General features: G+C 42.5%; 1 protein-coding gene across 8 annotated transcripts in view; it reads left to right on the top strand.

Annotated features, from left to right (window-relative positions):
- LOC116847288 (small conductance calcium-activated potassium channel protein) overlaps window positions 1–13,944 on the top strand; it is a 154,508-nt gene that overhangs the window by 105,920 nt on the left and 34,644 nt on the right. For 7 of the 8 annotated variants that reach the window (XM_032822133.1, XM_032822131.1, XM_032822130.1 and 4 more), the window contains one exon: window positions 3,537–3,950. In XM_032822133.1, coding sequence (XP_032678024.1) covers window positions 3,537–3,950 — 414 coding nt within the window. Of the gene's footprint in view, window positions 1–1,136; window positions 2,732–2,964; window positions 3,951–13,944 lie in introns of those variants that run through there. The other variant, XM_032822135.1, reaches the window with a different exon arrangement.

The following is a 13,944-nucleotide window of genomic DNA, read 5'->3' as shown; positions in this document are numbered from 1 at the left end:
AAGTCTCTCGGGACCGTCTCCATGACTACCACCATCCCATCTCTGTATTCCCCTTTCTGTCCTACCCCAATAGCACACATACGTACATACAGCCTCTCCTACTTCACGTCCAACCCTCAACCCCCGTGAGAAAGGTCACGGGGTCACGTCGTGCAAAGTCTCCCTGCCGGTGCATTCCAGCCACTATCATCAGCCCCCTCGTTGATTACCCGAGATCGTAGTTAAGTGATGTTTCACTGTCGCACCCGGCGAAACGAGAGCGAACCCCTCGCAGGTCGGTGCTTCAGAGTCCGCGAGCTTACACTCGACTTGCGGATGCGTAATTAATTCGAACACCCGACCCTCTGCCCCGTGACGGTGAATTAATATTCCGGGAAAACTGCAACTGTAGCCTGAAATCCTCTTAATTTCAGGCACTTTTATCGACTTTTGCGGAAAAACGAGAGAAAAAGAAATGCCTCACGGTAGCCGCGAAGTAAAAAAAAGAAAAACAAAGGAAAAAGAGAAACGCGCGCGCGCGCACGCTCAGCACCCCCGACGACACTCCCCGCCGCTCAGCTCGCAAGCGTGTACCCGTGGAAGACGTTACGCACGGAAAATATAGCGGGGGATCGATAAACTGCACGTAGATTCGCGTACGTGTGCAACCCCATACACGGGCAAGCAGGTGCATGCGCCCCGTGCAACGCATGCAAACGTACGTGGGGTGCATCGATGAAGCGCCGCCGTCGGTGCGACCAATATATGGAGCAAAATCGGATGGTGTGTACGAAATACGGGCTGACAACGCGCCCACATGGCGTACGTCGTTCAGATTTCGTTCGTCTTTGGCGGAACGAAAGCGGGTCGGGGTAAATGCAGCGGCGATCGCGAGCGAACTGTCAAGAAGCAACAGTGATCGTGATACTGTCGCATAAGGAGAATATTATAATTCTCTCTTTTCATGTCTTGTTTTGATATCCTTTTCAATTTTATCATTTCTTTACTAGTAGTGCTGCAATTGACTGCCAGTAGAGGAGTTTATTTCGCTGCAGTAAATAACGTGCAGCAAATTTTCTAATTTTAATAATAATAATTAATAATATATATATATATATATATATATATATATATATATATATATAATTTTAATAACTAAATAATAATTTTTAATTTTAATAACTTCAATTACACCATTGAGTTACTATTTGGTAAATAATTTTTTAAAATGTGTTCTTAAAGGTTCTGTTCTGAACAGCTATGCTGTTCTGTAAGTTCTGCTGTTCAATTTCTCAAGTATAAATAGCACATACGAGGAGAATAAAAGCTTATCAGGGAAAAGAGTAGTCTTTTTTAACTTCAATTACATTATAAAGTTGCCATCTAATAAATAGCTCTTCAAAACCAACAATAAACTTCAATATCTAAGATATAAATAGCATGTAATGAAATAAATGAAATAAATGTAATGAAATAAATTAAATGAAAGAAAAAAGAAATGTGGGTAAGACACACGTCGACGTATTTCTCGTTTACAAAACTCCACTGCAATTTTTGCTGTGAAATTCTCACCGTGTGTAACGCGCAATTGTACGGTCATTGCAATGGTCGCTCATTAATGATCCCGTGATATTCGTTGGACGTGTAGCGACCGCGCGCTCGAACAATTTTGTAGGAGCTATTAGTCGGATCGCCAAAGGCTAATGTCACGTGTGATTCAGCGTAACAATTACCTCGATTGACCCCGACGACACTTTGCGCACTTGCGTGGGCAGCCGGTCATTTTCAAATCTTGTGAACTTTATGACGAGTTCTTTGTGTTTTCAATTCAGTGCTTCGAGATAACTTTATTTTAAAACTCTATTGACGTACAGAGTCCACACATGGAATTCCGCAACTAGCAGCAAACCCATGTCGTGATCTGGAACGTGAATAACTTAATTGTCGATTTTATTCGCTCAACGTAAAGATCGGGTACTTGCATCGCATGTATTCCAGCCGATATCGGAAGTCCGGCGACAGATGGACGTGACGCTGGAAATAAAATAATAACAATAGAAGCAGCGAGATAGGCGCGGTTCCTCTTCTTCGTTAGACCTCGGAAGAAATCAATTAATTCGTCAACGCGGTAGGGCGCGGAAATCGGGGTGGGGGATGAACTTTTCCCGATTGCCGAGCACAGCGAAAAGAAGAAGGGGGAAACTCTAACCTTTCTCCCTTGTGCCGGACTGAAGTCGCTGTTTGTATTTATTTATGATGTCTGAAAACTCGCCCGAAGTGTAAAACGCAGGAACGAAGAAGCTACTCCCTTTTTCTTCTCCCCGGCGCGGGCGAAGCTGAAATACATAACACGATTAAGGGTGCGCTTTGTTATTGGGGAACCCCATTTAAAGCACCCGGGCGAGGTGTTGAATTTTTGATGCCGTATCGCTCCGATTTGCACGAAGGATCGGCGCCGCGATATGGGAGTCGTAAAAGGATTGCGGCGATCGGGGTACCAGTTAACTCGTATCGCGTCGTCTGGCCGGCTAGACGGAATAATTTCGGTCGATCGAAAGCCGTCTCGAAGTTCTCGAGAGTTTCGGCTGGAAGATTTCTCGTCACCGCCCACGCTCCCGCCACATTACGTCCGATAAATCGGGACTACGCCGTCGTTATCGGGACAAGTCGTCCTTCTGCGACAGTGCCCGTTCGTTTGGCGATTGGTCTAACGATCAGTTACATCAGAGCAAAAAGCAGATAAAGATAAAAGGTAGAAGAAAGAGACGATACCGTCCAACTTCTCGACGTAGTCAGAAATCCGAGATGTAAACAATAAGATTTAAATGATTCTCGAAATGTTTTATACACGGTGTCTCATATTTCTTGCATATTCTCTACCATTTTGTAAACAACCACGTAGATTTTCGAGTTATTAATTAAAGAAGATAGGTTAATCGCAACGTTATTCTTTAATTGATAATTGATAAAGGGCTTTTTGTTCAGTTTGACCTACTCTACATGTACACGAAGTATGGGACTTTGCGTCAGAACCTATACATATGTACACGTGACTACAAAGCGACTATGTTATATTTCAACTTGGTATTTCACCAAAAGAAAGAAAGAGAAAGAATATATTTTCCTCAAAGAAGAAAGCGCTCTTTTTCGTCACTGTTGGAGTCACTCCCTTATCGCCTGTCCTAAATCTTTCTATACTTCCGTATCTTGAACGCGTGACTTGGCACAACTTTTATACGACTCGACGCACCGCTCACTCACGTCCTAAAACACTTTGAAGCGCGAGGAATCACGTCACCCCTCGCGGAAAAGAGAACGGACGAGTCCAGAAATGCCTAATATGAATTCTTAATCGAGACCCCGAGAGACTCCACGCCATGGTCGGAACAGGCAAGTACGCAGGTAAAGTGAAATTACCTTGGCGACTATTCCGCAACTACCCTCCGCGCGTATATTACACCACGTGCAAGCGTCACACGAGCGAGCGTGAGCTCACGCGATGTACACGAGGTACACACCGTGTTCCCGGTTTAATCGTCCTGCTCGCGCTGTTCCAGCTGCGGAAGCCAGTGTCGACTCTCTCGATCCCGGGGGCGATGAAGAACAGTGGCGGGGTGGCCGGCGGGGGCGGCTCGGGGGCGGCAGGGGTGGCTGCCGGCTGCGGCAGCGCCGGGGGCGCCGGTGCCGGCGAGGACCCCGGAGTCTCCCTCGTGAGCGTCCACAACGAGTATCCCCGTTACATGGACGATCGCATGCTGGCCGGCGGTGGTGGCTCCCTTAAGGGTCAGTCCGGTGGCAGCATCGGGCCCGGGTCCAAGCACAAGCCGAACGTCGGCTACCGGCTGGGCAAGCGGAAGGCCCTCTTCGAGAAGCGCAAGCGCATCAGCGACTACGCCCTCGTGATGGGCATGTTTGGCATCATCATAATGGTCATCGAAAACGAACTGTCCAGCGCCGGCATTTACAGCAAGGTGAGTGTGCTTCCCGAAGTCGCTCGTCATCTCAGCGCATTGATCCCAGCTATATGTGTGCTTGGGTATACAATTCCTTTCATTATGAGAGCTCAGGAAAATCGATGGGTTAAGGTGGTAAGAAAATATTTGGTTTACATTTAAGACTTTGAGAAAAGTGGATCGAGGGTCGCGTCGAAGCCCTCAATTACACGTAGAAGTCTATTTTTGGATATGATCCTTTCCATTTTGAGAACTTTGGAACATGGATAGCTCGAGGTGATAAAAACATTGGGTTAAAATTTAAGAATTTGAGAGAAGAGAATCATACCGCCGTGGGTCGCGCGTTAAATCTCTCACGTAGAGAGAGGCCTACTTTTGAGTATATAATCTTTCGCATTTCGAAGACTCTGGAAAATCGATAGCTTGGTGGTAAAAAAAGGATTTTGTTTATATTTAAGAGTTTGTGGAAAGTGATCACACCATGGATCGCGTTGAACTCCTCGATTAAACGTAAATATGTATTGTAGATGAATATCATAAATAAGCGTGAAGCTTTCCAGGTAGTGGCGTTCGCAAACTTATACCCACTGGCCATCCGATTAATTCACACTTGACCCGCTAATAGGCCAGTCAAACTTTCGCCGAGGTTCTCGTAAACTCGCCTGAGTCGTTCACTCGCGTGCGGGAATAAACTTGTCGGCAATTCAGAAGTTAAATACCGAAGGCGCGTGTCACGATCTCGGCAGCTTAGTTGGATCCCGTTCGCGATACCGCAAACACGACGTTTGCAAACTGAAGAGTTGGTAATCGAATTAGCGGAAGAATGTCGCTGTCGAAAATTCGACGAGTAAGTTTGTCCACGAAACTACGAGTTTCCAACATTCATGTGCACCTGTGTTTTGCCGACTGTTTGTTTCTATTATCGCTAACAGAAAGAGAAAGAATTTGAGAAAACCTCAACATCAATCAATCCATTGTCTGATGTGAATCGATCATGTAAAATCGATCGTGTAAAATCGATAGCATTTCAACCGGTTGTAGAATGCACGTTGTGCGCGTTACGAGAACAATAAGATAAAAATTGCATTTAAATTTCGTCTATTGTAGGTCATCGGACAATTGTGTAATTCACACAACAAAGTCATCACAAATGATCACAAATAATTCACAACAGTTATAAGTTCGGTATTTACGTGTCTATAAATATAGTCGCACGGCTTATTCAACCTGCTTTATCGCGGCCTCTCCCTTTCTCTCAGAGATCCTCTGAATAAATTACGGGAGTCGCTGATAAATGATAAAAGTTCACAATTGAGTCCGAGGAAAGCGAAGATCGAGACCATTCGCTGAATATTTATCACCAGTCGGAATGCTCTGTGGCGAAACGTTAATTCATTCGCCATCGATCACGACCCTCGAAGTCGCGTGAAAAGTGCAAAACGATGTAGCCGCGTGAATATTACACCAGCCGCGCGTCGAAAAGGGCACAGCAGCGGCTGGATTTTATTCTTGAAGGAATTCTTCATCGATTTCTCCTTCTGCAGAGGTTTAGCGCGTCGCTACCGCTTGTTCTCGAGCCGACTCTTTTATTTACAAGTCTGAATAATTGCTGTCGAAAAGCATCGATGCTGAATTGAAATAAATTTCGGAAAAACGAACAAGATGTGAGTGAGTGAGTAAGTGAGTGAGTGAGTGAGTAAAAGAGAGAGAGAGATAGAGAGACCGAAGATCGCACACGACTTCGTGGAATTTAAATCACGAAATAGATCTTACGTTTCAAAATACTGCAAAGATAGCAGAATTTCGAGAACTTGAAGATCGGAAAACCGGAGAATTTTTCATATTTTCCAGTCGGGTGGCTGAGGAGGGATTTGCTATCTTAAATTTTTACACCAATATATACCCTCTGAAAATTCTCGCTGATCGATGCTCGCGATGAAATATCTACGGAAGAACGAGGACGACCTTCTAGGTCTACGTAGAGAGAACGGCTTATCACGTAAATCTCCTAGGCACATAAAAAGAACTCCCTGGAACACCCTGTAGGCGTGTATCGCGCAAACTGGGAGAAACCCGCCGACAGTCGTCTCAGCTCCTTTCAACCCCGAGGAGATTCGCGCTCGAGCGGACGCGACGTGAGATGAAGACCTCCGCGACGGCAAATGTATACACGACACTAGCATTCGCTCCTGCTCCGAACAATTCTCACAGGATGTAGATCGAGCCCTTTCCCCGCGTCCCACGTATCGTTATCCTTTCACATCCCATCCCCTAATCCGCCGTCTCAACACGGTAAGGTGGAATCAATGCTGTCAGGGTGCTCATGCTGTCACGGATAACAACTTTTTCGTTGTACGACAAGACTCGCGACGTGTATTTGAATGATAGATCTCCCCCGTTCATGCAGAACGTAGTAGCAAGTTCAAGGACTCGGCGATCGAACAGATATCGACGAAAAATAGTTGACAAGTGAACTTTGTGAGCTAAGAGTTCCTGAGTATAACAGCAAACGGAAAATGAAAAACTTCGAGGACCACTAGGGAAATTTCCAAAATTCGCGGAAAATATGGGAAACTCCAGAATGTGCCGAGAGATAGAAATTCCTAGATACAAGCTCGAGAACAAAAAACGATTTTTTAATATTTAAATTTACAAAATCTACCGCGAGTTGTAGACTTTAGTTTCTAAAACCTTGGAGTGCGACGTAAGATGTATGAAATCCCAAAACACTAAAATGCACCAAGAGGCAGAAATTCTCAGAGATACAAGAAGAGAACTCAGAAAAAAATTACAATCTCTCAATTTTTAATTTTACGAGGTCTAGCGCGAATTCCAGTATTTAACAATTTAAAGGTCTTAAAGTGCGACGCTTTCAAATGAAAATCGACTCACGTGCTTGGGGATTTGAGAATCCCCATTTTCCACTGTTCCCAGGAATCCGAGGTTCTAAGACGTCGTTTACATTCACTAATCGAGAGCCATAAGATCCACTTGATAGATTCCTAATTAGCATGTATAGTGCACGATGGACGACGCATTAATGCGTGCGCCTGCACTCAATAAGTGCATCGAGAATCTCGGTTCGAGCATCTCGCCGGGTGCAAACGTACGTACACTGCTAATGCATCTAGTCTCTAACTGTATCGGAAGTGTACCACCTTACTGCGGGTTGCTACCATCGTGGATTAAACCCTTCATTTAGGACAATCAAATTGATTCACATGGCCGGTAATGAATCGAAGGGCTCGCAATGAAACGATCTATCGGGACCGGTTAGATTCTTGGCCGATAGACCATTTCTCCAATTTCACCGTCGGACGATAGAATAGTCTCGGGCTTTTCGCAATCGGAGGATCTCACAACGAGCATAAGGAATCCGTGTTGAGAGCCTGCCCATCGAGGAGGGTAAATCCGACTTCATTAAAATTCGTCTCGCGTTCCTCCGCAACAATTTCGAAACTTATGAACGCCCGGACACGCGGAATTTGAAAACAGTTCGTGCTAAAGCGGTAGAAATGTTTCTCTACGAGCATTCCAACCATTTCCATTTGTAATGCGGGGGTAACACCAAACGCAAACAAGGACCTGTGAAATGTTTTATGAAAAGCTCCTTGATTGATAACGAAATACACGACGCTCGCGATGTGATTCGAAAGCCTAAGCTCAGCGAGATCGAAGAAGCACGCTTGAGAATAAGCTGTATGCGAAATGGAAACGACGGAATTCACAAGTACACGCTTCAACTTCTTTCGTTCTTACCTCGTTTTTCTCATAAATCGCCGGATATTCTGTATATTCGGTATACTCTAAGTTATCTCTCGAGCAATGGCGTGAGATAAAGAAAGTATCGAAAAATGTGCGAAAAGAATTCATAAGAATCTGAATCGTGGCTCCTATCGTGTATTTCTAATTTCTCAATATTTAATATTAATACTAAGTATTAATATTTAGATATTAGATAATTAAAAATAATAAAAGCTACGATTTTTTGAAATCGTAGCTTCTTGTGAAATACTTACTTAGTATTAATACTAAGTACTAATATATATGCCAAATATTACTAATAATAATAATGTTAATATAATTGAAGTACTAATGTTAATAATAATAATTGAAGAAAAAATATTAGTTAAATTAAGATAACAATAGCACAATTAAACGCGTTTTTGTTGAAGGAAACAGAATGTCTAATTCTTAAGAATTGAATTTAGTCCATAAGAATCAGAAATATCTCTTGCTCTTTTTACTTGTGCCATTATCATCTTAATTTAACCAATATTTTTTCTTCAATTATTAATATTAGTACTTTAAGTATACTATAATATTACTACTATTAATAATACTTAGTATTAACGCTTAATACTTAATAAATATTTCACAAGGACTGTAAAATCATAGTTTCTATTATATTTTTAATCATCTAATATTAGTATTATAATTAGTATTATAATTAATACTTAAAATATTAATTCATGTTTAAACCATATATTATTTCAACCAATCTTTTTCCCCGTGCTATATACTTCTAACGCTAATATTAATACCCAACTAAAAAGCACGTGTGAATGTACAATTTTTCAGAGACACAGTTTCTTTGTTACTGTCCAGTAATTATCACACACATTTAATATATAGAATTTATTTTCAGTCAGATGAAATATTACCGCGACCTCGCGGCAGAATCCGCGAACGTTATCGACTAAAAATGGTCCGGCGCGTCGATGTGCCGGATATAACGAGCGGATATTCAAGACGGCAATGACAAGCGCGAGACATCCTGTATATCCCCTCGGTATCGAGAGCTCGGTTCGATATCGCGATTGCGAAGGAGAGCCGCCTTGACCCGGCCTATCCTTTTTCCCGATGTTGAGTAGAAAAGCTCGTCCCCAGAGCGTTTTCGGCCGAAAGCTCGCGAGTGTCTTTTCGCTTCTACGCGACGTCTATATTTATTCCGATCCCAACGGGAATATTTCCCCCTGAAAGAATTTCCCTAGGCACCGTCGCGAATCTCATTGTTGATCTACCAATCCTACGTTTGATCCCGCGCCAAGAGCGGAGCGACGGATTAACAATATCGATATTACAAACTCGAGGTCAATCGTCTTCTTCCTTCCCACCGGGCGGACAGAGAGAGAGAGAGAGAGAGAGAGAGAGAGAGAGAGACCCATTCGGGAATTGGATGTAGCCATGTGAAAGAATCGACTGCGAGATGCTGTCCTTCAGTTGAATTTTAGAGAAAGCGTCAGTTTTTAACTGCATTTTGCAGAGAACCAGCCGGAAACTGCTGGTCACAGTTTAGCCGACCAACTTGGAAAGCCCGGAACCTTTTCCGTTATTGTGGATCTTGGGATGTTTATATTCTTGAAACTTTCACATCCCTCGAGTCCGAAAGACATAAAAAGGTTTAAACAGTGAGAAATGATGTGAACAAAAGCTGAAATCTTCTTCGAAGTCCATGCCGGTTACAAATGTTTTTGTTCTTGCATGTTTATATTTTCGATATATTTGAGATCCTTGAAACATCACAGAAATATGAGATATTTGAATTACATACGAAAATCTGCAGTTTTTCAAATTTTCTTCTCTTTTTTACTTTTGCCATCGTAGACTACAACAATTTTCCCGACATTTATCCTTTCTCTTGTTCAACTTCCTGCATATTTTTTGAAGCCACATATATTCCAAGTCCTGAATGCCAAATTTTTACAGCTGGGGAGAATTGTAAGAATTCTTTAATATTCCTCACATTTCAACTCTTTATTGAACCTTCAATCCCCGTGCCTTCCAATTCATGGATTCTTGGATTCTTAGCCCCTTGACTTTTCCGATCTTTGCCTTCATATTTAAGCAGATGGCACGACGTGAAGCTGCATGCGGACCGTAATGCATGTAGCAGCGTTAGTTTCGGAATATTCGGCTGTCGACAGTTTAAGGATCGAAGGATCCTGCGGTTCCCGTCCGCGTATGCACACGCATCGAATTGCAAATTTCTCGGAGAAATTCCGCGGCGTCGCAAAGTCGAGGGCATCGGCGCGAATTATATTCGCGCCGAAATTCGCATACACGGAGGCGATCGAATTACTCAGTTGATATTCGCTTAACTCGCCAGTGATGCTATGCAACGCGCCTTAACTTATTTTTCTGTCACGCGCTTCATTGGAATAACATATTTTCCGACTCATTTGAATCGAATCCGACGGAATAATGCGAATAATTAAAATATACACCCAAAGTTTGCATATGAATTTTCACTCGAAGTTCAATTTTTGCTTGAAAAAAAACGCAAGGAGGAAGGTAGCGCGTGATATTTCTCAATTAAGACTTCCGAAGGCCGCGGTGCGCTCTTGATGCGTTACTGAAACTTTTTACCTCCGTGCAGGTGACAGGTAACAAATGCTAACGCTCGCAATTATACAAATATAAACGGGGATCATCCTTCTCTCGTGCGCGAATGGAAGATCGATCACGGTGACGGCGGCGGTGAGGAATGAAAAATTGCGCCGTCACACCGTTCGCGAGAATCCCCGAACGACCTCGATAACGCGAAGACCTCGACAAAGTGGAAGAAGAAGACGGCAATTATGCGGCCGCGAGAACTAATGTTATTATAAAGTGGAATAGTGACAAGGCGAAGGCAGGTCGTCAGGGAAGCCCTAACGTAGCAGAATGGAAAGTCGAGAATTAACTGGAGAATCGGGCTAGAACGACGACAACGACGAAGATGACAACTACGACCACAACGACAACTACGACCACGATAACGACTACGATGACGACGACGGTGAAGAAGGAGAAGAAGAAAGAAAACATCACGGTGTTAAATGGTCGAGTCGAAGCGCGTCTCACGTCGTTTATCACATCTTATCTTCTAGTTCTATTTTTATCGCTTTAATGTCTTCTGACATTTTACGATGTTTTATCTCTATCAGCTGTTGGATTAGTCTTCCTTGTTTCTCGCGCCGCGTGTATTTGTGTATACATACGATTAATTTTTACGATTGAATAATACCCACAAAACAGAAGATTCTGTAATTTCCTACTTTATATATCGCGGGTGTATATAAGTAGCTGAAGAAACTTGAAGAAGTTTTGTATATAAGTAGCAGAAAAGACACGCTCTCCTTTCCATATGATTATGTGAGCTACTTTTGAAATCGGAAAAAGAGAGAAGAGGAGACAGAAAGAGATAAATCAAGTTGAATTGGAAGCGAAGACTCGATTGCATATGTAATTTTATACTACTTTGCGAGTACGGAATTTCCCTCTGCTCTCAGGTGTTCAAGAGTCAGCCGTTGCTCGTTGCTTGACAAGATTGTAACCTAAAACTTAAGGATCTCAAAGGTCTGAAATCGCGGCGTACTGCAAAGAACGTGCTAGGCAATCGCGTTCAAAGTGCAAAAATGAGAGATGATAAACGACGTGACGCGAATTCCAGCTTGATCGTTTAACGCCGTATTATTTACTTTCCCGGGACGTCTGTTAAGCGCTTACGAGGTTACGACCCGATCCTGATGTTTGATAGCGGCTCTTATGCACCCCCTTTTTTCGTCGCATGATAGCCTGGCGAATGTGCCACGTGTGTCTGGGTACGTATGTATCTGTGTCTATGTGTGTTATGCAAGGATTAGGTTCTTCTGTCGCATCGCCGTCGTCGCGAGATAAAAACGGGTCAAAGAGCTTTTAGCGTGGTGGATTAACGAATGGATCCGTCGTGTCGTTCAGGCAGCCTCCTGCTTGCGATTTTATCGAGTTTATCGATACATTTCACGCACGGTCCGTGAGGATCACATCCGTATCCATTCCGCGCGCACGAGAGCTTATTCAATTTCCTCATTTCTTCATCTCTTTCCTCCACTGTGGAGTAGTCTATAATCGCGATGCACGGGTCAACAAATCTTCAAACATCCGTCAGAAACTCCCAAAGCTTCAAACTTCAAAGATCCCAAAATTGCGAAAACTCGTGAACCTTCTACGATGTAAGTCCGAATTTCATGACGTAAGTTCGATACTATAGTTTCTCGTCATATATATAGTCCTACTTTATATATATATCTACACATTAAATATTTTACATCGGATGTTATTCGGCGTTACCAAACACGCCTCCCTTTCTCTCTCTTTCTTTCTCTTTCTCGTCGTTCAATCATCATCGCGATCACTTGGCGCAGCTCCTAAGTCGAACGAAAGGAACTATAATTTAGAAGTGAGCGCTTTTTATCACACGGAGGAGATTTCCCGCGGAAAATCGCAGAAGATTTCTCGGATATTCGGTCGGCGTTGGTCTTCGCGCTCTCACGACTCGCCGCGAGGATTAAGCTTCCATAATCGAGCCTTTTTGCGACGATAAGTTCCTCGAAGGCTAAATCCGGCGAAAAGGCCGGCTTTTAAGTTCCCCTGGCTCGATAATGCGTTCTTTTTTCTCTTCGCAAACCGCGAACAGACTTTCCCCGACTTCGCTCCCGGCTGCCGTAGCTGGAAGTGCATCGTCTCGCGAGGTGCCGCAAAATAAACGAACGTGCATCCCGCGATAGAGCAAAGACAGAATTAACAGCGAGCACTCGCTGCAATGGCGCGTCCTTTTTATGCGGAAATTAACTTTTTGCAATGGAGCACAGTTGATATCGCGATAGGAATATATTTTGCAACGACATAATGCATGAAACATTCATTTCGTGATAATTACATGAAAATTACTACCGCATACGCTTTTTATGAAGACACAAGCCGTAGGGAAACATGTATTTAAAACCACATCGCCATATTAGTTTTCCATTACATTTGTCATGAATATTACATGATTGATTATACTTGGTAATAAGAGGGACTAGTTTTGCTATACTCGTTGAATAACGTTAATAAATTACATTATATTTTATAATGTCCATATCTCATTAGACATTCATATTAATCATTATAAAACATAAAGTTCCTCGTATAAAGTAACTAAATTTCCATTTTTTCGGCTTAAATCTATTATCCATCTTTTCATAATTGTGTTAGCTTGTCAGCTTCTTGTATTATCATTTTCTTACTTTTTAATCAGGTTGACGTGCCCGTGTCCTAATTTCAAATTTGATACTTGGACATTGAAACACTCGGTGCAAGTTGTTCTTAATTCTCAGTTTTCATATTTAATGTAAATTTATGTTGCAATTATCTGTGTATCCTTTATGGCGGCGTTTATTACGAAGTAATCATACACTCTGCTCGTTTATATTCATTTGTCTTTTACCGTTTTTATTGAAGATGCAGACACCTGATACATACATTCGCGCGAACGACCGAAGCACAGACCTGCAGATTCTCTTGGTTGACGTAAATTCTAACGAATCGCGCATCGTGCAACGAATCCAAATGAGATTTCTCGTAAATGAAATTTCAAATTGGATGAGATTTTGTCCCTCGTGTTAGCTTAACCGGCCCGAGGGTACAAATAATTATTTTTCTCTCTCGTAGACGTGTTTGTCGACATCCCTAAGCGAGACGAGCTTTGATGTCGAAAGACTGTCCGTAATGCATATCTCTGCAGTGCTTTGACCAACGAAGATTAAACTTTTCTGAGTCTCTTTCAGTCTTTAAGATTCGTCGTCCGTGACATAATTAGAATGATATTGTGCGAAAATCCGTTAACCTACTGAGCAGTAGTCCCCGTGAATAAATTAAATTGATAATTTACATTTCTTCCTGTGCGTCATAAATCTCGGAATGTTTCTTATCTCTAGAATCGTTTAGCGTCACAACACTGAGAAATCTGCATTTCCTCAATCTTGTGTCTGTCAAGTCCTGTTTCATCGACAATTTGAAATCTACAAAATTCAAAATGTTCTTGCAATCTAAATTCTTCAACTTTTGTAATCCGCAATTTTAGAATAAAATAAAACAATATTAAGAATCCTCGAATACATCAATCTTTGTTAGAACTTTTGATTTTTGGAACTGTGCATTCTTTTATGATTAATGTCTGAATAGCGACTGACTCACATGTATTTCCAATCTCTGGAAGAAGTCCACG

The sequence above is a fragment of the Odontomachus brunneus genome, unplaced genomic scaffold (genome assembly GCF_010583005.1).
Source record: "Odontomachus brunneus isolate Ranch 3 - 2012 unplaced genomic scaffold, Obru_v1 Obru_scaffold_076, whole genome shotgun sequence".
In the NCBI taxonomy this organism is placed as follows: Eukaryota; Metazoa; Arthropoda; class Insecta; order Hymenoptera; family Formicidae; genus Odontomachus; species Odontomachus brunneus.
Note: the sequence above shows the minus strand (reverse complement) of the source record. Positions and strands in the feature narration are given on the sequence as shown.